Source organism: Rhododendron vialii, chromosome 4a (genome assembly GCF_030253575.1).
Source record: "Rhododendron vialii isolate Sample 1 chromosome 4a, ASM3025357v1".
NCBI classification, from domain to species: domain Eukaryota; kingdom Viridiplantae; phylum Streptophyta; class Magnoliopsida; order Ericales; family Ericaceae; genus Rhododendron; species Rhododendron vialii.
Genome location: NC_080560.1, coordinates 19,257,394 through 19,281,379, shown reverse-complemented (window position 1 = coordinate 19,281,379; position 23,986 = coordinate 19,257,394). Strand labels below are relative to the sequence as shown.

At 48.5% G+C, this 23,986-nt stretch overlaps 1 protein-coding gene across 1 annotated transcript; it reads right to left on the bottom strand.

Annotated features, from left to right (window-relative positions):
• Positions 1-2,444: 2,444 nt before the first annotated feature.
• LOC131323784 (uncharacterized) lies at positions 2,445-3,904 on the bottom strand. The gene is made up of 2 exons (XM_058355625.1): positions 3,108-3,904; positions 2,445-2,970 (listed from the first exon to the last, which is right to left on the bottom strand). Exons 1-2 carry the CDS (start codon positions 3,902-3,904, stop codon positions 2,445-2,447), a joined length of 1,323 nt encoding a protein of 440 aa, XP_058211608.1.
• Between the last annotated feature and the right edge of the window lie 20,082 nt (positions 3,905-23,986).

Below are 23,986 nucleotides of genomic sequence, written 5' to 3'. Positions count from 1 at the left end.
GAATTCTTTATCGAATAAAGAATCAGCCCTATTTCAAATGGCCTCCAACTCTAGGTGGGAATAAAGATGCAAAACGTGCTACGAATCAGCACTGCAGCTACCATAAGGATTGGGGCCATATGACAGAGGATTGTGAGATGTTTAAACGGCATCTTGATGATCTGGTCTCGCGAGGTTATCTCAAATAATTTATCCAAGAAGATCTCAAGGATAAAGAAAAAGCAATGGAATTGGATTACGAACAGAATCCAAAGAGAGTAATCCATATGATACATGGATTAGCCGAACCTTATACGAGAAATGAGGTGAGATTGCTTCAGAGACAGATTAAACATGACCAACATGTGATGCAGTTGGGAAAGAAGAGAGGGTGTAACGAAGAAGCATGCAACGAAGGCATAGTTTTTACAGATGAAGATCTGGGAGGAGTCCAGGTACCTCATAATGACGCTTTAGTCATAACCCTACGAGTTGGGAAATATGACATGGAAAGAATCCTGGTGGACTCTGGGAGTTGCACCGAAGTACTGTATTACGATGCATTCAAGAAATTGGGACTGACTCAAGAAGACTTGGTACAATCAGTAACCCCTTTGGTCGGATTTGGAGCAGGAGCAGTCTGGCTGTTGGGAAAGGTAACTTTACCTATTCGGGCTGGGACAGTGGTACTATGAACTGACTTCCTGGTGGTGGATGTACCGTCCTCCTATAACGTGATTATAGGGAGAACATGGTTACACAAGATGAGGGCAGTCTCTTCTACTTTCCATCAAATGGTAAAATTCCCAGGATCCAATGGGATTGAACAGATCAAGGGTAACCAAAAGGTAGCTAAGCAATGTTTGGTATCCATCATAAAAAGAATCCATAACGCCCACCATGTCAACACAGTGGAAATTTCAGATCAGCCGACCATTGAGGATATCGGTAAGGACCCAACCGAGAAGGTAGTTGAGGGTTTGAAGAAAACACAGATCAACGAGATTGATCCAGATAGGTATTTTTTGATTAGAGAATCGCTGCCAGCAGAGGAAGAAACTGAATTGATAAGTTTCTTAAAAACTTATGTTGACGTATTTGCCTGGACACCAGAAGAAATGCCAGGGGTAAGTGCAGATGTTATTTGCCATCATTTGAATGTAGATCCACAGCATAAGCCAGTCATTCAAAAGAAAAGAAGGGCAGCCATACAGCACGTTGACGCTGTAATTGAAGAAGTGGATCGTTTGTTAGAAGCCAAGGCAATAAGGGAAGTTTACTATCCAGAATGGCTATCAAATACGGTTGTTGTCAAGAAAAAGAATGGAAAATGGCATGTTTGTGTAGACTTCACAGATTTAAACAAATCATGCCCAAAGGACAGTTTCCCTCTTCCAAGGATAGACCAACTCGTTGATGCCACTGCAGGATACGAACGAATGAGTTTTCTCGATGCATATCGAGGATATCATCAAATTGCAATGTTTGGGCCAGATCGAGAGAAGACTTCTTTTATTACACCACGAGGGTTGTACTGTTACAATGTCATGCCCTTTGGATTGAAGAATGCAGGGGCAACATATCAGAGATTGGCAACCATCATGTTCAGAAAATTGCTCGGCAAAACTATGGAGGTTTACATAGATGACATGGTGGTGAAAAGTAAAACTGGGCAAGGCCATATAGCAGATTTGAAGGAGGCTTTTCAAATCTTGAGGAAATACAAGTTGAAACTCAACGCCTCGAAGTGTGCGTTTGGAGTCGGCTCTGGAAAGTTTTTGGGCCACCTTGTAAATTTGAGGGGGATAGAGGCGAATCCCGACCAAATAAAGGCCTTACAGAATCTGCAGAGTCCTCGAACAACGAAAGAAGTCCAACGGTTGACTGGCATGGCAGCGACTCTTAATCGATTTATTAGCCGGTCAAGTGACAAGTGCAGACCTTTCTTTCAGCTGTTAAAGAAAAGGGAAGGGTTCAAATGGGGAGCAGAATGTGAACAAGCCTTCCAGGATCTGAAGGGATATTTGGCCTCTCCTCCCCTTCTTTCGACTCCAGATCAGGTGAGTCCCTAGTTTTGTACTTAGCTATTTCTGAGCACGCTGTGAGTACAGTCCTTTTGAGAAATAAGGGATCCGAGCAAATTCCTGTTTATTATGTGAGCAAAACGTTGTTAGATGCGGAAACAAGATATTTGCCCCTCGAGAGGTTAGTCCTGGCACTAAGGACAGCAACCAAAAAATTGCCACATTATTTCCAGAGCCATAAAGTTGTGGTTTACACTGAGTTCCCATTAAAATCACTGCTACGAAAAGTAGACTTCTCAGGAAGGATCTCAACTTGGTCCGTTGAGTTGAGCCAATATGACATCGATTATCAGCCGCGCACAACAATCAAAGGTCAAGTGTTGGCAGATTTTGTGGCAGAATTCTCACCCACAGTAGCACCTTTGCCTCCTACGAGATTGCTCAGGAACCAGCGCGAATGGATAAGGTGATTAATCCGAGAGGCCAAACTGGAGTGCCGGTAAAACTGACGAGCGGTGATGTAGCGGGTTGCAATTGATACGCCTCAAGCCCCAAACTTTTGTAGGTGGAATAAAACATCACCTCAGCTGAACTGCCTTGATCGATCAATACACGCTGAACGGTAGACCTATCGATTGAAACAGTAACAACCAAGGCATCCGTATGGGGTGATCGTAAGCCATGAAAGTTCGCTTTGGTGAAGGTCAGGACCCAATCATCATTCGGATCTTTGTACTTTCTTTTTGTCGAAGCATTGATGGAGCATACCACTCGTTCGGCTATAGCTTTGTCAATCTTGGCGCGTAGCTCGGTGGCTTCTGTTGGGGAAACAAACCCATGTATAATGCCAACGGTCCTTTCTCCCTCCGGAGGCAGAGGTGGAAGCGGAGTGTGACGAGTGTCAATCCATTGATTTAAGTGTCCTGCAGCAGTAAGTTCCTCAAGGTAGCGTTTGAATGGTCCACACCTTATGGTATAATGTCCATGGTCGTTATGATACGAACAGTAACTAGTTCGAGCATTGGCCGGGCCCAATATTTCCGTTGGCCAACGAAAGAACGGGAGGCGTCCGATCGTACTTAACAGCTGATAGATTGGTGTAACAAAGACTGTAGTCTCGGCAGTATGCTCGTCTGGCCGTGGCTCCCGACGTGCTTGTGACCGGAATTGTTATTGTGGAGCTTGTCGCGGTTGCGGCGGTTGTGGAATCGGTAAAGGCTTATTGACAGCGCTACCCTGCACACCGCTTTTGACATTAGCCACCTATTTCTTGATAGCCGAGTTATCAACGAATAGCTTCGTGGGGTCGAAGGTCTTCGATTTAGCATGCTCGCAACTGCCTCCTCATGCATGCAGTATTTTTCGATGATAGTCATGAGCTCACTCATGTTCCTCGGCGGATTCCGGGAGAGGTCGCGAAACATTGGGGATGATGGATCTAACCTGTTCATGAAGGATTTCGCTGCTACGGCCTGGTTACAATCTGGAATCAGATTACAAACTTCCCAATATTGCTCGGTATACATGTGCAAAGTTTCTGCCAGTTTTCTACGCATGTTGACGAGCATTGAGAGTGTCTTTGGTTGTATGCTGCTCGTTACGAACCGTTTGGTGAATTCAAGCTCCAGTTCGTCAAAGCATTTAATGGATCGTGGTTTTAACTGATTATACCACACCATAATTGGCTGAGTAAGGGCGAGAGGGAAGATCTTACACATGATGGCATCCGAGAAATTGTGCAGAGACATAAACTGGCGAAAACGGGTGATGAACAACACTGCATCCTCCTTTGCTTCGTACGGATTGATTTTTGGCATGGTAAACCGGGCAGGAGGATGCTCTGCTAGAATAGCATCAGTAAAAGGGGACACCTTCACCTTATCGAGCTTTGAATTGGCCATCGACACCGGCCGAGTAGACAAAACAAATGGCAGGATAGCTCCTTGCGACTCTGGCTCGGTATGGTTTGCCCGACGATGGTGAGTTCGCTCATGACGTTCTCGACGTTGCGCACTTCCGCCATCCGAGGGGTTTGGGATGTCGTCATGGGCTCGTCGTCGTATCGCGCTGTGGGCATACGCCCCAAAATTTTCAGTTTTATTTTAAAATCGGGTGCGCCCTTTTGCGGAGAAGCGCGGCGAAATGCTACAATTTAGAGTCGCCACTCGGGTTTTGCGGTATACCACCCAAGGAACCAAACTTGAAACGTTTGCTACGTTGTTTGATTTTGAAAAGGCATAGACTGGTCCGTCGTCACCTTCGATATCTAAGGTTCGGGAGCCAGGTTACGAGAGGGGAAGGGTTTTATGGCACCCCTCTCGCCCAATCCGGAGATCGGTCTCTACTTGGGCATTTTATAAAACGTTTGCATTTTTCTCTCATTAATCATTTTTTTTAGCCAGTTAGGGCGGGGGAACAGTTAAAGGGGGGTTAAAACTGTAACAAATTGCATTTATGAGACGATGAGATGGATGCTTGATCTAGACAAATATAATAGATTAAGAACAAGCATCTGTGAGGATTTTAAACGAACTGGAGCACACTGTCCCGGAACGAGGCACGCAAGAAGAAGCTATATGCACTGGTCAGGCCACTGCATGCAGAGACTACTTGCGTACGCCACCGGCATACTGGCGTGCGCCGGTATATCTAAACTCACGGCTCCTATTTCTCAACCCTCTGGGCTCTGGAAGGACCAGTGCACACCCATGACAAATCACGCAGTCAAAAGGTAGGGTAAAATACAGTTACAGACAGCAGAGATGATTTAGAGCAAAAGAATGGACGGTACACCCCATAAATAGTGTGGGTGGGACAAATAGAGGCCGGGGCTTAGCTGCCATGCAAGGGCCAGCCACTGGACTTCGATCTAACTATCGTACGCCGGTCATAAGAGGCCGTACGCCAGTTACGTCATTTGTCCAGTGCTTGGCTTTGCACGATCTGGGTTCTGGAACATGACCAGAAGGATCCCAGAGGCCTTAAAGTATAAATACAGATAAGGAGCTACACAGTTCTAAGATACAGAAAGCAATAAACTGATTCTTATCATGCCAGAAGGTGATAAGATAAAAAGAAATGAAACAAACAGGATGACCCGTGATCCTCACGCTAGTGGTGCACGTACAGCCATAACTGGCGTACGACCTGTAGTTACTGGCGCGCGCCACTTGTCATCACACACGATCATTGAATCTTTGGCAGCTTTGAGGCCAAGATTGGTATTGATTACCAGTTTTGACCCTGCTAACACCCTTCAGGGGTCAGGACAGGGCACAGAGCAAAAGGTGGTATACCTCTTTTTTTTGATTGAGTTTGATGATGGACTTGAGCTTTGAACTTTGAACTTGAGGTTTGGTGGATGTATGGAGGGTGTGGGGTGTTGGAGAGGTGTGTGGGTGATGTTTCTTTGCTTGCACCTTCAATGGATGAAAGGGCACAACCAAGGAAACAAGAGAAGATGAAGGAATGGTTTTAGGAGTTTTAATGGAACCAACCCCTTGCAAATGAATGCAAGGGGGGTATTTATAGCACAAGAGTGACTGGAGGAGGGGCCAGTAACATGCTGGTAAAGGGCTGGTTGGGTTAAGAAGGGAGGTCTCCATGCATTAAATGCATGGGACTTGGCTTGAAAGGTGGTGTAGGAGTGAGGGGGAGCCGGCTGCTCGATTGTAATCATCAGTGGACTGTAGCCTACGTCAGGGTGGCCACCAAAGTCCCGAGCACGTGGTTGAATAGTGATGATTTGACCGGCTTTGACTGGCGTACGCCAACTTTGTACTTGCGTGCGCCGTAAGAACTGAGTCAACGGTCGATGACTGACACGTGGCAGTTGACCGGCGCACGCCAGAAAAGTATTGGCGTAAGCAAGTATGGTTTTGCTGCGGCCTTTTGGTTCTGGCTTGAAGGGTCTGGGCAGGGCTTGACAAGGTTTTTTTTTGAGTGAGGTTCGGGACGCTCAAAGCTCAAACACACCACTAGCCTCGGGGTGTTCTTAACCATAATCATCATTTGGGGAATCAAAAGATCATAGGGAAACTGACTCGGGCAGCCCAAAATAGGGTGTCTATAGTAGCCCCCATTTGACAGCACTTGGAGCACCATTGATTTGGCATAAGTAACGTTAAAGATTTTCTAGACACCCTCTTCTAGGCTACACAGAACAGGACATACGTGAACTTGAAAGAACCTGCTTGGTTGAATTCGGACAAGTGGGGGTCGTTGATTTGGATTTGGAAGGATGGACTGTCATTGATTTGAAAGAGGACGGGCGGATCGTCGTTGATTTGAAATTGGACGGATGGACCGTCGTTGATTTGAAATTGGACGGATGGACCATCGTTGATTTGAAATTGGACGGATGGACCGTCGTTGATTTGAAATTGGACGGATGAACCGTCGTTGATTTGAAATTGGACAGGTAGACTGTCGTTGATTTGAAACTGGACGGATCGACGGTCGTTGATTTGAAACTGGACGGATAGACCGTCGTTGATTTGAAACTGGACGGATGGACCGTCGTTGATTTGAAAGTGGACGGGTAGATCGTCGTTGATTTGAAAGTGGACGGGTGGACCGTCGTTGATTTGAAATTGGACGGATGGACCGTCGTTGATTTGAAATTGGACGGTTATCCGTCGTTGATTTGAAACTGGACGGATGGACTGTCGTTGATTTGAAATTGGACGGATGGACCGTCGTTGATTTGAAAGTGGACGGGTGGACCGTTGTTGATTTAAAATTGGACGGGTAGACTGTCGTTGATTTAAAACTGGACGGATAGACTGTGGTTGATTTGAAATTGGACGGATGGACCGTCGTTGATTTGAAAGTGGACGGGTGGACCGTCGTTGATTTGAAATTGGACGGATCTCTGCTTGGGAAAATTTTACTTCGGGCTTCGGTGGGCTGTGGGGCCACCTTGGGCTTTCAGTCGTGAACGATTTTAACTCGGGGAGTGATTTGGGCCTAAGGCCCAAGTATTATTGGCGTATGGCGCTTACTGACTGGCGTACGCCCATAATTTCAAAAGCCCTGAGCCTAGATCCGGCCCAACACGGCTCCCATGTCGTATAAGCTTCCAGAACACGAAGGGAACTACCAATCCTTCGGTTTTGAACTCCAAACACTCCGAAACTCTCTTAAATCCTTCAATCTCACTCTCATTCTTCCATTTCCTCCCAACACCCACTCAACCCAATCATTCATGGCTGATTCTGGTGGTGGAAGCGGCAATGGCAATGCCGGAGAGGAGGAGAACCATCCGAGGGGTGAAATCGAGACCTTGGGGTCTCAAGTCGACGATCAAACGACTCTGGGAGTACCGTCGACCACTAGTGCAAAGGCTTCAGGCAGCGGCGGCGGCGATGGTGGCCATGCAGCAAAGGCAGGTGGCGGCGTACTCCAGAGGTAGTGGGGCGTATGCCAGCTGTTGGCAAGTTTGGGGGACCACGGGTTCAACGTTTGGACTCTCGGAGTGGTGTAGAAGGCTTGATTGTTACTGGTTTGGGCTCGGTTGGAGCCGGCGGCAGCGGTAGCAGTGTTGGTGGCGGCAATGACCGGCCGGAGACACCATGGACGGACCCAGCAAGGGGTAAGGATCCGATAGTTGAGGAGGGGGTATCTGAGGAGGTGCCTATGGAGGAGGTCGAGTTTAAGCCTACAGTGGGGTCTTCGGCGCATGTCCCTATTACGCGCAGAGACTTTGCTGAGTTTATGACTGAGGAGGAGCTTGGCCGTTTGCTCCGAGAGAATCCGGGGGTGGTGGCCGCAGTGATAGCAGCGCGAGAGGATCGGCAAAGACAGGTTGAGAGGGCCCAGGAGGAGGAGCGCTTTTGCGCGCGAGACCGAGTTAGCCGAGGAGGCTCAGGGGGAGGTATGGTCATTTGAGCGTGCAGTGACACTTGCTAAGTCCTTACGGCAGGCACCCCGTGCTAGGTTTGTCGCGAACGCGTATGTTTTGCCAGAGCCACACTTGTTCATACCGTCCGGGGTTGAGAGCCTCACACCTCTGCGGGATAACTATGACGCAGAGCTCATACTGAGAGACCCACAGAGACACCTATCCGTGGATTGGGCGCAGGTATATTTTTGGACTTACTTCGATATTCATGTTTTGTTATTGTGACAGTACGTAGCTTGAACTGGCGTAGCATAGCTTGCAATGCACGTAGGTCAAAACCTTGAACTGTAGCTCGACTTAGAAAGTAGAATTTGGCTAGTATGCCTCGACTTTGAAACTTGACTTGACTGATAAAATACTCGACATAGCTAAATTGACTTGTAGAGCACCAATAACTTCGACGAAAACTGCTAAGGCCAAGCTTCAATCAATCATAAGCTGCCTTGATTGATAACATAGTCCTTTGAACTTGACTTCGACTAGGCAGACTGTCATGACAAGATAAGTGCCAGGATAACGTGCCCAATAGTTTGAATCGGTCGGTTGATAAACAGAATGCCTTTGAAACCGACTGAGAAGTGTACCCTGATGAAAGTAACGCCTCGTAGTCCGGGGCTTGACTGAAGATGCCTTTGATTTGATTCAACCGATAGCAGAATTGGATAAAGCAACACAAGCACCGAGTGGCTTTGATCGACCTCTGTAATGCTTGTTTCAACCGTAGAGTTACTTTTGAGACTCTGAATTCGACTGACTATTGGACTTGAGTTGCATTTGCTGACGAATCTCTTTTTGTTATTTGTCTTTGTATGTAGAGAAGAGCAGCCAGCAGTCGGGGTCACGGCGGTCCTGCAAGCTCGCTTGAGTTGTACAGAGGGCTGCCGGAGCGAGTCAGGGCTTTGGTAGACGCTGCAGGGTTCCGGCCGTTCATCCTCACGTTAACGGTAGTGAAGAGTGACCACGCCCTGCTTACTGCACTGGCTGAGAGGTGGTGGGATTCCTCGAATACCTTCCACTTTCCGATCTGGGAGATGATAGTGACTTTGTTAGACTTTGCAGCTCTTACTGGCTTGAGGGTAGGAGGAGAGCCTATCCCGTTTGACTCAAAGATTCACAGAGATACTGGGGCACTGGAGTGGTTCTTAGGGCAGGCACCGGCAGGCGAAGCGGAGACCATCCATTACGACCAGTTCAAGCGGTATTTGCAGGGGAGGGTACCAGACTCAGAGCAGGAGGCGGAGCAGATGGCGAGGGCCTACTTGTTGTACTTGTTCGGGGCTACACTGTTCCCGAACAAGTGATCCACAGTGCACCTATCTTACTTGCCGGCCCTCTGCGACTTGTGCACAGCTTCGCGCTTTGACTAGGGAGGAGCAGCTCTGGGAACGTGCTATGGTTTTATGGGGGAGTTCTCGCGGGGGAAGAAGGCGACTGTCGGTTACTAGAGAGTGTGGGAGGTAAGAAACGAAGCTTGCAATTCATTTCCTATTTTCCTTTCTTGCACATGTCTTTGATTTGCATATGAACTGTACCTTGATGCTTTGATTGTCTGAAAACTTACAGCTGTGGGCCTATGAAGTGCTGAAGATGTACCCGCCGGAGAATAAGTGTCCGAACTTGAGGATACTCCCACGTGCCATGATCTGGGGGCCTTTGCACAGAGGAAAGAAGAAGTCGAGAGGGAGCCTTCTAGCTTTCAAATCGTACCTTGACGAGTTGTTGGGTACTCAGGTAAGCGACACGTCAAATTGACCATTTTGCCCTTAGAATTGCTTTAATGCTGTTGCTGATGCCGGTCTGACTCTGAATCTTTGCACTTGTCTCGTAGGTGGAGTGGGTCCCATGGAGTAATGTAGAGCCTGAGCCCGAGTACTTGGCGAGGAGCAGAGTGGTGACAGCGAGTCGGGTGCTATTGGAGTCAGCTTTGGGTGGTGGTGGTACTTAGGTGACCGGGTGACACGACAATCACTGGGCTTTCTTGAGTACCAGGTTCCTGGGCCACTTCCACCTCTCGTTTCACATACGGACAGGTACACTCTGGCTGAGCTACGACGCTTCACTATTCCGGCTGGCCTTGTTGCTTTCTTAAGGCCTGAGCGTGACTATGCCGTTTACCGGAGACAACACTTGGCGAGGCCACTTAGGGTTTTGGAGCACATTTCCGTGCAGGGCGAGGCGCTGGAGGCCGGCGAGGAGAGGCAGAGCCGGGGGAACAGGGTAGCTCGCTCGAGAGAGAGGAGCGACTACGCCATAGCGACTGGGCTACCTCGGCTTTCTTGGACCCTAGCAGTGCGGGACGCGCAAGGGGATGCTGCCACAGTTCGGTTTGAGCCTGCCAGGACAGAGCCAGCGGCTATCACAGGACCGGTATGATTTGCTTTCTGCTATGCTTGTTATCCTCATACTATGCTTGAGCTGCTTTCGAAACTGGCTTGTTCTTGATTTCCAAAATGAAACACAGGCGCCAATGGAATGGGTGCGAGAAGCCGTTCGCCTGATGCTGGCTATGGAGAAGGAATTCCACAAGATAGCAGGCGGCGCTTCTTTGCAGTTGCACTACCCACCAGCGGATCCGACTCCCGCTATACAGCCCCAGGTATATCCCAAATTCAGCTCTGTTTTGCTTTCAGCACTTAGATAAATAATACACCTGATAGAGCTTTGCTTTTTGATATTTCCTGCATTCATCATTTCAATATACACTACATGCACAATGTATGCTAATCATATAATAACTATGACCATGCAGGGACAAGCTAGGGCGGCTCCTAGGAGAAAGAGCATGCAGCCTCCCCCACAGAAGAAGACAACTGGATCCTCTTCCACTCCGGCCACTACACTTAGGCAGGCCAGCTCTACACGGCCAGGGACTAGAGGAGTCAAGATTGCCTCCGGGAGCGACGAGCCACAGTTCCGCCGAGAGCTGAGGAAAAGGCCTGCAGAGAAGAGGCCAGCCGAGGGGCCATCGCAGAAGAGAAGAAGAGAAGAGGAGGAAGAGGAAAAGGAAGAGGAAGAGGAGCAGTCGCCCTTCAGTAGTGGCTCTGATGACACTGCCGATGATCCTGGGTTCAAGATAGACCCGAGGGAGAGAGATGACAATGAGGAGGACGACGACGACGAGGACCTTTTCGACAACTGAGGGCTACCACTGAGCTTTAGTTACTTTGCTACATTTTGACTTTGATATTTTGATACCTTATTTTGGAGATGGGGGCCTGCGTGCCTTTTGACTTTCGGGTGGATGTGCCTAGTACATATTAGTTCTATTTTGCTCAGGCCGTTATGCCGTTTCAGTACATTCCCACCTTTTGCTTTGTAGACATCAGCTTGCTAGTATATAATAACTGTGTTTTCCGTTTATTGATCTCCTTTTGATGGGCATTTGGCAGAAGAAAGACTAAACCATCCACTAACACCTAACATGCATTGATAAATGATCTGAATCGACAAAAAGACACTCGCGTATGTACATGACTGACCTAGCTCGAAAGAAAAAGGATGGGGGAAGCCTTAGGATATGACACGTATCTTAAGACACACGAAAGACACGGAAATTTGGACATTAACGGGCCAAAACTCAAAACGCTCCCGAATGAGGGTAAATGACGCTTTGATAAGACTCTATAAGTGCCCCATGACTTGCACGAATCGACAAAACCGGCCAAGATGCTCCGAGGCGAGGGATACGCTGAAAAATGCTAAAAATGTCACAAAAACGGACATAAGACACAAGAGATGACTCAATTTAGTCCCGGACTGAAACTGACACCCCCGTACAGTCACATTAGGCTCATATGACACGTACGGCAGACAAGACTTGGCAAAAGCCCCCGGAAAGGATTTTGACTTCCCGAAACCTTGATTTGAGCTTGAAACGAGCCGCTGGACGCCCGAAATCTTCGTTGGACGCAATGTTTGGTATCCGGCGCTTTGACATAGTCTCATATGCCATTCATGACTTGTGTGAGCCACCAAACTTGCAAAACAGACCCCAGAATTGAAAATGCACACTCGACGACAGTGGCTGCTGCAGCACCTGTTTCTGGTACTTTGACTGGCGTGCGCCACAATATGAATGGCGTACGCCAAGATTGAGAGACACGTATACGCCAGTAAATAACTGGCGTGCGCCGGTCAGGTCTAAAGCACATCCACTTGTCTGACCAACTGTCCTTTTTCTGGGAGGCCCTTGTCTTCATTTCTACACGTTTTGAACACGGTTTCTGGGCTTTCAGGAGGCAGAGTCCTTGCTTGTAAGGATGTTTGAACCCTTAGTGGTTGGCTTTGAATATGTCACAGGAAACAAGATGATTCATTGGCCAATAAAGAGGGAATGCACGCATTGCCCCATCTTCATACCATTTCCCTTTCAACACTTTGCAACCCATTGCATTTCCAAGATGGAAAACCCACTCCCAACCTTGCTCAGGCCTAGGCTAGCACAATTTTTGAGCATTGACTGGCTAAACTTCCAATACCACGGCCTAGCCTCGTTCCGGTATCTTCGACACGTACCACTACGGCCAGCACTTCTGAGGGCTGCTCTCCGGTTCTGGGACCCTAACGTCCATGTCTTCCGTTTTGGTGACGATGAGATATGTCCGACCGTTGAGGAATTTCAGGTGTATCTCCGGACATTTGCGTCCGCGACACTCGTCGTCCCCCCTTATCAGGTTAGTATGCCAGGGCTATTGGTCTCCTCGCTCGGCATTTCCAAGGGTTTGGCTAACACTTTGCTCGAAGGTGGCCAGGTCAACATCATGCGCCTGATTGAGCGGTACAGTCCGGACGGTGATTTGGGTGACAACGCTGTGCAGGCTCGGCGCCGGTTTGCCTTGGTAATCTGCTTGCTAGCCGCTTACTTGCTTATTCCTGTCAACGGGTGGGTGTGTCCATCGTTTGCTCAAATGGGGGCGCGAAGGAACGTGGTGCCCCTTGTCTTAGCGGAAACACTCCTAGGCTTGGACTTGGTGTATACAGGTCAAACAAACATCTTTGGTGGGAGTCTGCTTTTGCTTCAGGTAAACTCACTCAGCTCACCTTTTTCCAGTTTTTCACACTTTCTCGTTTTACCTCGACGCTCGGCTTAGGCTGCTTCCTAGCTCTTGCTTGTTTTTCCGCTCGGGTTATATCTGGCTTCTTACTTGTCTTTTCGCTCATGCAGCTATGGTTATCGGACAAGCTTGGGTTGCTGCACCCACTGGTGGAAGGTTAGAATCTTTTTCCAAAGAGGATTCATCAAAGGGAGATGCAGTACCCTGACATGGATATAGAAGGTTTGTACGAATTCATGCAACAAATGCAGCCTGACGAGATCGTCTGGAGGTGCTCCTGGCTGGACCTCCCGGATATGGCTATTCACTCCGATGGATTCGATAGGATGGTGATTGCAGGACTGTCAAGCTTTACTTTCTATATTCTCGACCGTATCCTTCGCCAACTGGGCACTTCTCAGGAGAATCACCGCATCAGTATTGGGGGCTTTCGTGTCCTGAATTTCAATGCCCAAACACTCAACGGTTACCAGAGGCGCTGGGGCTTTAGAGCCCTTCAGGCTGAGATGCTAGATTTTGCCATAAGGCTAAGGAATCGCTACAGACAGTGGTTGAGAGCGGATGTAAACGCAAGGGAAAACATTAACTGACTCTGGGCCACTTTGCTATGCTTAGAATAAACAGTGAGCCGTTAGGCTTCTTAAGCATTTTGTTCGGTTTTTCATGCTTTAACTGTTTGAAGGCTTTTTATGCTCAGCTCATGTATCAAAAGTAGTAATTTGTAATAAAGTCGAAAGACGATGGGTTTCCCCTTTTTTGATTTTCTTCAATGCGGCTTTGACTTGTGCTCGACCTTCTCAAACTGTGACGTGGACCCGAAAATGTCAACCCTGGATCAAGCTTTTGATAGAATATGACCGAATCTCAAAGTGAGATTGCCTACGTATCCCTTTTCAAGCAATCAGGTCAGAACGTAGTTCAGGCAAAGGTTCACTCGTGTATTTTACCTCTCCTTTTACACTCTAACTTTTGCTTAGAACCGCCCTTTTCAGGTTTTCGGCCTAGCGAGCTTTTGACTTTCGCCTATTTATTTTTGCCTAGAACCGCCTCCTTAGGTTTTCGGTCTAGCAGGCTGCTCTAACTTTTGCTTGGAATCACCCACCCTTATGGTTTTTCGACCCAACAAGCATATCTTAGGGATAGTAACGCTTGAGTTGATCCAGGTTGACCAGGGTGTTGAATTCATTACCGTCGAGGTCGATGAGCTTAGCAGCACCCCTGGATAGGATGGTCTTGATGATGTAAGGCCCAGATCGCTTCGGCCTGAACTTCTCGCGAGGATCAAACACTGGGGCGCGGATTTCGTTTGTGACCATGTCTCCTTCGACTAAACCCCTGGATTTCACCTTTTTGTTGAACGCGCGAGCAATTCGACGCTGATACCCTTGCACATGATACAAGGCTCGGAGCCTCCTTTCATCAAACAACATCAGTTCAAGAAACCTCTAGCTTAACCATTCAGATTCCTCGAGACCACTTTCAACCATGATTCTCAGTGACAGGACCTCAAGCTCGATGGAAGCACTGCCTCCATCCCATTGACCAAGGAGAAAGGAGTTGCACCAGTTAAAGTGCGGATAGATGTTCAATGCCCCCAAAAGGCGAGAGGAAGCTGCTCATGCCAATCCCTTGCGGACTCGGCAGTTTTCTTGATGATCATCTCAACATTCTTGTTTGCGGCCTCGACCGCTCCATTCTTTTGTGGGTGATAGGTCGTCGAATGATGGATCTCGATGCCGAATTCCTCAAAGAGCTCCAGAACCCTTCCTTTGAAATGACTTCCGTTATCCGACACAATTGCCTGAGGAACACCGTACCGATAGATGATGTTCTTTCGAATGAATTGAGCAACTTGAACCGTTGTCAGGGTCTTGTAGGATTCAGCCTCGACCCATTTGGTGAAATAGTCTATCGCCACCAGTATGAACTTATGGCCGTTTGAAGCAGACGGCCTGATCATCCCAATAACATCGATGCCCCAGACAGAGAAAGCCCACGGTGAAGTCATGCCATACAATTTAGACGGAGGGACATGTTGCAGGTTCGCGTGGATTTGACATTTGTAACAGCGCCGTACGTAGTCGATGCATTGCGATTCCATCGTAGACCAGTAATAACCCTACCTGAGGATCTTCCTAGCGAGCATGGCGCCGCTCATATGAGGCCCGCAGACTCCCTCGTGAACCTCTTCCATTATCCTTGTTGCTTCGACACCGTTGACACAGAGCTTGTGCATCCCACAGTGAGACCTTTGATACAACTTCCCTCCACAGATGATGTACTGAGAAGCTAACCTTTGTAAAGCAATCCAATCTTTCTTTGTGGCCCCGGCAGGAAATTCCCCGTGCTCCACAAAGTTCCAAATGTCATGGTACCAGGGTAGGCCATCATCGACATCATCAATGGCGTTGACATACTCATAAACAAGCAAATCCCTCTGCTCGATCACAATCGGCCGTAGCTTAATGCCTATTGGAAGTTCGATCAATGAAGCCAAAGTCGCCAAAGCATCGGCGAACTGATTCTTCAAGCGTGGGACATGGGTGAAGGTCACTTTATTGAAGCGAGGAATCAGTTCTTCCAAATCTTGGTGATAAGGCTTCAGCTTTTCCTCACGAACCTTCCAATCTCCATTGGCTTGGGAGACCACCAAGTTTGAATCTCCTTGAATCTCCAATTACTTCGAGCTTCTCGACCCCTAAAGCCATAGCAGCTTCCATTTCGACAATGCAGGCCTCGTATTCAGCTTGATTATTGGTAACATCGAAATTCAGCTTGAAAGCGAGCGGAATGTGAGCGCCGGTGGGCGTGATCAACAACATTCCGATCCCGAACCCCTTTTGGTTAGCAGGTCCATCAAAATAGAGCGTCCATACTTCCTCGACCACCGTCAGCACTTCCTTGTCGGGGAAAGTGAAATCCGCGTTTTCTGGGCCGTCGATTGGGTGATCGGCCAAAAATTCGGCCACGGCACGCCCCTTTACAGACTTTCTCATGACGTGTTGGAGTTTGAACTCAGCCAGCAGAAGCAACCAATGTGCTAGCTTATGGGTGAGCGCGGGCTTCTCGAACAAATACTTGATAGGATCCATCCGAGAAATCAGTCTCACCGAATAGGCTAGCATGTAGTGTCTAAGCTTTTTGGTAGCCCAAACCAGCGCTCAACATGTCTTCTCCAGAGGGGTATAGCGCTCCTCAAACCCCACCATTTTCTTGCTCAGATAGTAAACAGCTTTCTCGACCCCATTGCTCCCTTCCTGCTCTAGTAGACATCCTATGGCTGTTGGAGAGACCGACAGATAAAGAATCAATGGTCGGCCTGGCGCAGGCGGCATTAGTACTGGCGGGCTCTGCAAATACCTCTGAATAGATTCGAAGGCGGCCTGGCATTTCTCTGTCCATTCGAACGGGACCCCTTTTTTGAGCAAACGGAATAACGGCTCGCAGGTTAGAGTTAGCTTAGAGATGAATCTACTGATAAACTGGACCTTCCCTAGAAAGCTTCGTACGCCTTTCTCGAACTTTGGTGGCTCCATTTTGAGAATCGCCTTGATTTGGGAGGGATCCACTTCGATTCCCCTTTGCGGTGATCAGAAATCCTAACATCTTGCCTGCCGTGACTCCAAATGTGCACTTTTGCGGGTTTAATTGTACGTTGTACCTGCGAAGCCTTTCAAGAAACTGCCTGAGCGAAGGAAGATAGTCCTTTTCCTCCTTTGCCTTCACAATCATGTCGTCGACGTAGATCTCAATGGTCTTGTGGATAAAGTCTTGAAACAAGGTCGTCTGGGCCCTTTGGAAAGTACAATCGGCGTTCTTCAGCCCAAATGGCATCTTCACATAGCAATAAGTGCCCCATTCTGTGACAAACGTCATTTTCTCTTGGTCCTCGGGCGCCACAGAGATCTCGTTGTACCCTGAGAATCCATCGACAAAAGAGAGCAAGGCATGCCCCGCTGTGTTGTCCACAAGCACGTCAATGTGTGGCAAGGGAAAACTGTCTTTGGGGCTTCCCTTGTTTAAGTCCCTGAAGTCGACGCAGACTCGGATTCTCCCATCCTTCTTGGGGACAGGCACGATGTTGGCGACCCATTTGGGGTACTTTGCGACCCTTATGAATCCTGCGTCAATCTGTTTGGTAACCTCCTCTTTGATTTTCTGAACCCAATCCAGCTTCATCCTACGGAGTTTCTGTTTGACAGGGACAACCCCAGGCTCTAATGGGATTCGATGCTGTACTATTTCGGGATCGATGCCGGGCATATCCTTGTGGGACCATGCGAAAACCTCAGAGAATTCTTTGAGAAGCTCGATTGTTCCAGCGTGATTTTTCGGGGTCAGATTTGCACCAATTTGCATCATGCGGGGGTCATCCTCGTCTTTCAAGTTTATAAAAATTACTTCTTCTTTTAGAGGCTGAGCACGCCTTTCATCTTCCTTTTCGATGAGGGAACGCACCTCAGCCGGGATGTTCCCATTGAAGTTTGTTCCTTCATCGTCAGGGTCGACACAGTTTATATAGAAGCTAGCAAAGTAGTCAGAAGCAGGATCATGCATTTCATAAAGCCCAACAGGGTTGCCAAGTACAAACGACTCAAACTCAAAGTAAAAGCTACGACGTGGAGGGCCGAGAGGCACAAACTCCGACTCTGAGCTAGACTTAGACTCGATAGACTCTGTGTCAGATTCAGATACATTGTCAATGCATGTCAGGCGTGGAGTGAAAATGCAGTTATTAATACTTCCCTTCGCCTCCACGATGAGAGAGGTAGGGTCCTCGAGAACATCTGATGAGTCGGGCCTAAATATCAGCACCTCAGCTTCTTCACCCTTGCCAACCAAACCTACTTGGGAGAACAGCATCTCCAGATTTCCCTGATCGAAAGCCCTCAGCCAGTCAATCTTTTCCTTGATCCGACCCAGTTGTTTCTTGAATTCTCCCTTAGCGAGCTCCTCTTCGTCTATCTCCTCTTCATCATTAGACCAGGTGTCTGCAGCAAAGATTTCGAAACTTGGCATCCAAGTGCAAGTCTCTGGATCCCAAAATGGCTCTATCTGTCCCGAGTAAGCAGAGCCTCCTCCTTCTCGAAAAAAATAGCTATCGGGGTTACCAAAAAGGGTTCGAGGTTTTCCCGTGTCTTTCCTCTTTTTGGCGTCTTTGGCCGGCAGAGTGTAACCCAAACCAAAGCGGCCTTCGGTGAAAGGAAAGACAGGGAACTCAGCCATCCCTTGTTGGTTGACCCCGAGTCCTAGGCTAGGCATGAATGACATTTTCCTCATCATCTCGAGGACAGTTGAACTTATGGTAAAATCATCATCCATGGCGATGGCGAGGACCGAGCCCGACATGTCAAAAGAGAAACCTCCAAAGTCTGAGTCTTTATCCCCGTGCATAATTCCCAAAACAGGTGTTCCATCATCCGTGAGCGGGCGGATCCCAGAATCCCCACAAATCGTCAAAGTCCCGGTAGGGAGCCCCAGCATGACCTTTTGATGTAGAGTTGAAGGCACCGCCATGATGTCGGCCCTATGAAGCCATGGCCTGCCCAGCAGCAGGTTAAAGGTAGCAGGGACATCGACCACGTGGAATTCTACGTCCATTTCAAAGCCCTCAGCATCGAGCTTCAGAGTCAGAGTCCCTTCCACCACACGACGAGTGCTGTCATATGCTTTGACGGCTAGATTGGAGGGTGTTAAGTCATTCTTTGTGAGCCCCAAGCGGAAGGCAACTCTCATTGGGCAAACATTGATGGCAGAACCATTGTCGATTAGCACAGTTGGCACCTAATGTCCTCGGCACTTGACAGTGATGTACAGCGGGCGGTTATGAGCGATTCCTTCGATGGGCAAGTCCTTCTCGGTAAACGTGACGGAGTGCTTAGAGAGAAGCGGTAGTACAAGGGCAATCATGGCCTCGGGGGTAATGTCAGTCGGTACCGTGAGCCGAGCCAATGCCGAGGACAGCTTTTCGCGATGCTCCTTTGGCGATGATATCAAACCCCAGATAGACACAGCGGCCAGGATTCATTCGAGCTATTTCAGAATAGCGTCTTCTTCGGGAACCCCACTTGGAAAGACCGGATCATTCCTCTAAGCGGCGAGAGCGGTGGTCTTCTGAGCAATCGGATTGGACGAGCTCCCAGCCTGGAGATTAGACGGCTGGAACACTCAGCCGCTCCTTGTGACGTTGGCAACATTCCACCAGGAAGACGAGTCAATAAAATCCCATAGATCAGCTGGCACCTCTTCCAACTTGCATTTTCCTTTGTCTGTTGACGCCACTGTTGCGGTCGAGTCTGGCCCCAGAGCTGAGTCCCATTCCAAATCTTCCATCACTAATCCCTCCCAAAAAGTAGGATCCTGCGCAACATCTTTCTCAAAGGGTGCCCCCGGGTTGGTGACAAACGGAACGTCCCATAATCCTCCATCGACAAGGGCAGTGTTGACAGTCCACACTTCGCTTCCCATGTTCAGATCGATAATATTGCCCACATCCCAAATATCGGCAGGCGGTGGAGTTTTGATGGTTTCCTCTGCATCCCACAGGTCAGCAAGAGGTGCATCCAGGACCATGATCGAGCAGTCATCCCAGGGAGCAGAAATAATAGGGCGAGGCTGTTCCACAGAGACAATGTCGAGAGTAGGGTCAAACTCATGGATGCGGCAGTCGACCGCGCCAGCAATCGAATTCACCAAAGGTAACATGGCGCCGAGTGGGCGGCGGACATCGGACATGATCTCCCCTTCTTGATAGTAACCCCAGTATTCCTCACTGACATCATTTTGGTCGAAATCAGCCTTGAGACCTTGACCTATTTGCCATCCATCAGGTTGAGGATCCCATACGTATTCTTCAGCTTCTACCTCAACTTGGTCTAGCTCAGGCTTGTAGAAGAGTGCAAACAAAGAGAGACCGTCCAGAGGGTCAGCCTGTGCCGTATTCCATTCTCCTTCCCACTGGTTTAGCCACATCTGATTGATTTGAGGGTGTGAGGGAAACCCCATGTTGTACTGCTCGATCCAATCGGTACAAAGCTCCTCCCATTCCCTAGCTTTGTCTTCCATGGCCCATCCGGCTGCCATCATGTTAACACTTGGCTCAAAAGGAAAGTGTACGATTGGTCTAGGGTTGCTGGCTGAGGTAGTATGGCCGGTGGGGTTGAATATGGTGGAGCTGAGAGTTATCTGGTTTACCTGAGGGTTGGAGTCGTGTTTAGGCAAGGAATTGGTAATGACATTGGGTTTAGTAGGTGGAGTTGGGAGGGTACCATTGTCCACCAAATCTTGTATCGCACGACGAAGGCGATAATAAGAGCCAGTGTAATGGCCGGGCATCTGGTGATGTGCACAAAAAGCATTGGGGTTATGATGGGGGGTGGATTTTAAGGAAGCGGAGTTGGGGCTAGAGGCCTAAGGTGTCCGATTTTGACTAGCTTCTCCAATACCGAGGAAAGTGCTGCCTCAAAATTGGCAAAGTTATGGGGTTGGTTACGGTTTCGGGGTCTCTGAGGGGTTTGAACTTGGTTGACATCAGCGATGTGATTGGAGCTTTGGGCAGAGGCATTGTTAGCAGAAGTTGTGTTGGCATAATTGTTACCACCAAACAGAGCAGTGCTGTTTTCAGTGTACGCACAGGGTTTTGACTTTGAAGCTGAGACAGAAGAGGAAACGTCACTTATGGGTAGAGCACCGGTTTGGAGAGCTTCTTCGATGGCCAGCCCGGAGTCGTAGAAAGTCTCGAAGTTTGCTCCTTGAACCAACACGAGGTTTTAGTAAAGTCCGGCTGCAGATTGCGGGAAATGATGTGGATTTGGTCCTTCTCGCTCGGGCGATCGGGCATCAGAGCCACCTTGGCCCTCCACCTCTGGATAAAGTCTGCGAAAGACTCCTTTGCACTCATCTTAGTTGATTCCAACTCCCGAGTAGTCATATTGAGCTGGGCATTGTAGCTGTACTGAGTGTTGAAGGCAGTGCCGATGTCTTCCCATGTTCGTCTTTTGGAAATGTCGAGTGATAAGTACCACTGGAAGGCGGGGCCGGCAAGGGTGTGTGGAAACAACTGAGCCATTGCGTCTTCCTCGACACCATGTGGCTTCATTGCACCATGATAAGCCAATAGGTGAGTTTTTGGATCTCCAGTCTCGTCGAACTTCGCGAAGTTGGGCATCTTGAATCGATCGGGCAACCTGGCGTTCGGGAATGGGCAAAGGCGATCCATGCCTAGCACTCCTTCTCCTTTCCTTTCGGACTTAGCAATTGCTTCTTCCAATTTTGCCATTTTGGCGATCAACTCAGCCATTTCTGGGCTTGGAGCTGGGTTTTCGATCAGAGGGACCTCTTCGGCAGCGATTTCCCGCTTTTGCCTTTCACCGCCTTCCCCTCCTACTGCAAGAGGAAGTCATTCTTCGATTAGGGTGCGAAGATTGGCCACAGAGGCGTTGGCCTGGTCGGCCCTTTGCTGCATGATGGCTAGGTTGTGCTGGAGATCCGCCAATACAGTAGCGAGATTTGGGGTGGGACATCTGCCATGGCTAGAGCCTCTGTCTTAACAAGTTTCGGGGATGCAAGCGGAGATGGAGTAGATGGAGGGGACTCGTGTGGAGTAGTCGGTGGTGAATCCTCCTGCGACAAAGTGCAGGCCAGAGCTTCCGTTGTGATTGACCGAAAGACGAACCCCAAATCAAACCTTCAAACGGACTTGGCGGACGGCTCCAAGTAGGTTTGGCTCTTGATTTCGGACCCCTGCTTTGACATCGGCATGGCTAGAGAGCAAGGTACAAGAACTCAGTGATAGCCTGCAATCATTTTATTTGAAAGAATCAAAAAGAATGGAAAATGAGCATGCCAACGTCGTCGGTGTCCTCCTAAACTCTAGAGCTAGAGAGAGCCTGCCTTACGACACTCCGACATTTGCCATAGAACCTCGGATTTTCTTTTCGACGGTGTATCCTTGATTGAATCAATTGTCACTAAGAGATGCCAAAACAGCTTAAGCCTTTGACTTTTCCATTCTCGAAGTTTCAAAGTTTGAGTTCGGAACAACTCGGTGTGGATGGCGTGATACCATAACCGAAGTGGCATAAGCAGCATTGTGCCAGAGCCTGAGCGGTGTAAATGATTAGCACTTTTAACCTGAGTGGTGTAAGTATCGCGTCATTCTCTCCGTTGTTCCTGGTTTTTCGATTTGAAACCTCGATGGGGTGCTTGATAAAGACTTAGAAAGCATTGATTTCCCGAAGCCTCATTGATTAAGGATTTGAAAATTTTTGGTAACGTGCAACATCAAGATGCATGACTCGTCATCGATCCAAGGCAACGTCGAACGGGCGCAAGACAGACTCGACAAAAGACATCCTAAAAGCCGCCCTAGCATGCTCCTACGCAAAACGGTTATGAATGTATGTATAGGCATGCGATAAGGAAAGCAGTAACACATAGACGGAATATGGGGGTTAGATGCAAATAATCCTACCCTGCGGGTCCTTGTCCTAGGTTGAAAAGTTCTAGTGCTTTGTACACGTGTAGAGGCCGGTTTTGGCTTAAGGGGTTCCTCTGACTAGAGCCGCGATATGCCTCCCATTGCGACGCGTAGAGCAAAGCAATGGTCAAACGGTAGTACGACTCATCAACGTCCAAGGTTGTTGGGCGTTCGAGGACCCCGGGCTCCAATAAATTGTGCCGGTTACCCAAAACACCTCAATGGGACTGACCAATCATCAATGCGAATGGAGAATGCCGAAGAATGATTTGAATGAGAGAGAAACGCAATGTTTTGAAAACAAAATGCCTTTTGAAGTTTGGCTCACTTTTATTGATTAACATTTGGAGAAAAACTACACAAGTGAACAACAGTAAAAGCCCCAGTTCGGATTGGTTGGATAATGAGATTCTGTTACGTTACCATTCCGTTCTTCAGCGGCGCGGAGCGTACTGTTTTGACAGACTTTTGGAAAATTTGTTCACTTATGTATTCATTGGCAAAATGTTAATCAATGCAATGAGTTCCTCAGCAGAGTTGCCACTGTGGGCACATGGCCCAAAATTTTCAATTTTATTTTAAAATCGGGTGCGCCCTTTTGCGGAGAAGCGCGGAGAAACGCTACAATTCAGAGTCGCCACTCGGGTTTTGCGATATACCACCCAAGGAACCGAACTTGAAACGTTTGCTACGTTGTTTGATTTTGAAAAGGCATAGACTGGTCCGTCGTCACCTTCGATATCTGAGGTTCGGGAGCCAGGTTACGAGAGGGGAAGGGTTTTATGGCACCCCTCTCACCCAATTCGGAGATCGGTCTCTACTCGGGCATTTTATAAAACGTTTGCATTTTTTTCTCATTAATCATTTTTTTTAGCCAGTTAGGGCGGGGGAACAGTTAAAGGGGGGTTAAAACTGTAACAAGTTGCATTTACGAGACGATGAGATGGATGCTTGATCTAGATAAATATAATAGATTGAGAACAAGCATCTGTGAGGATTTTAAACGAACTGGAGCACACTGTCCCGGAATGAGGCACGTAAGAAGAAGCTGTATGCACTGGTCAAGCCACTACATGCAGAGACTACTTGTGTGCGCCACCGGCGTACTGGCGTGCGCTGGTATATCTAAACTCACAGCTCCTATTTCTCAACCCTCTGGGCTCTGGAAGGACCAGTGCACACCCAGGACAAACCACGCAGTCAAAAGGCAGGGTAAAATACAGTTACAGACAGCAGAGATGATTTAGAGCAGAAGAATGGACAGTACACCCCATAAACAGTGTGCGGAGGGGGGGGGGGGGGGGGGGGGGGGGGCAAATAGAGGCCGGGGCTTAGCTGCCATGCAAGGGCCAGCCACTGGACTTTGATCTAACTGCCGTACGCCGGTCATAAGAGGCCGTACGCTAGTTGCGTCATTTTTCCAGTGCTTGGCTTTGCACGATTTGGGTTCTGGAACATGACCAGAAGGATCCCAGAGGCCTTAAAGTATAAATACAGATAAGGAGCTACACAGTTCTAAGATACAGAAAGCAATAAACTGATTCTTATC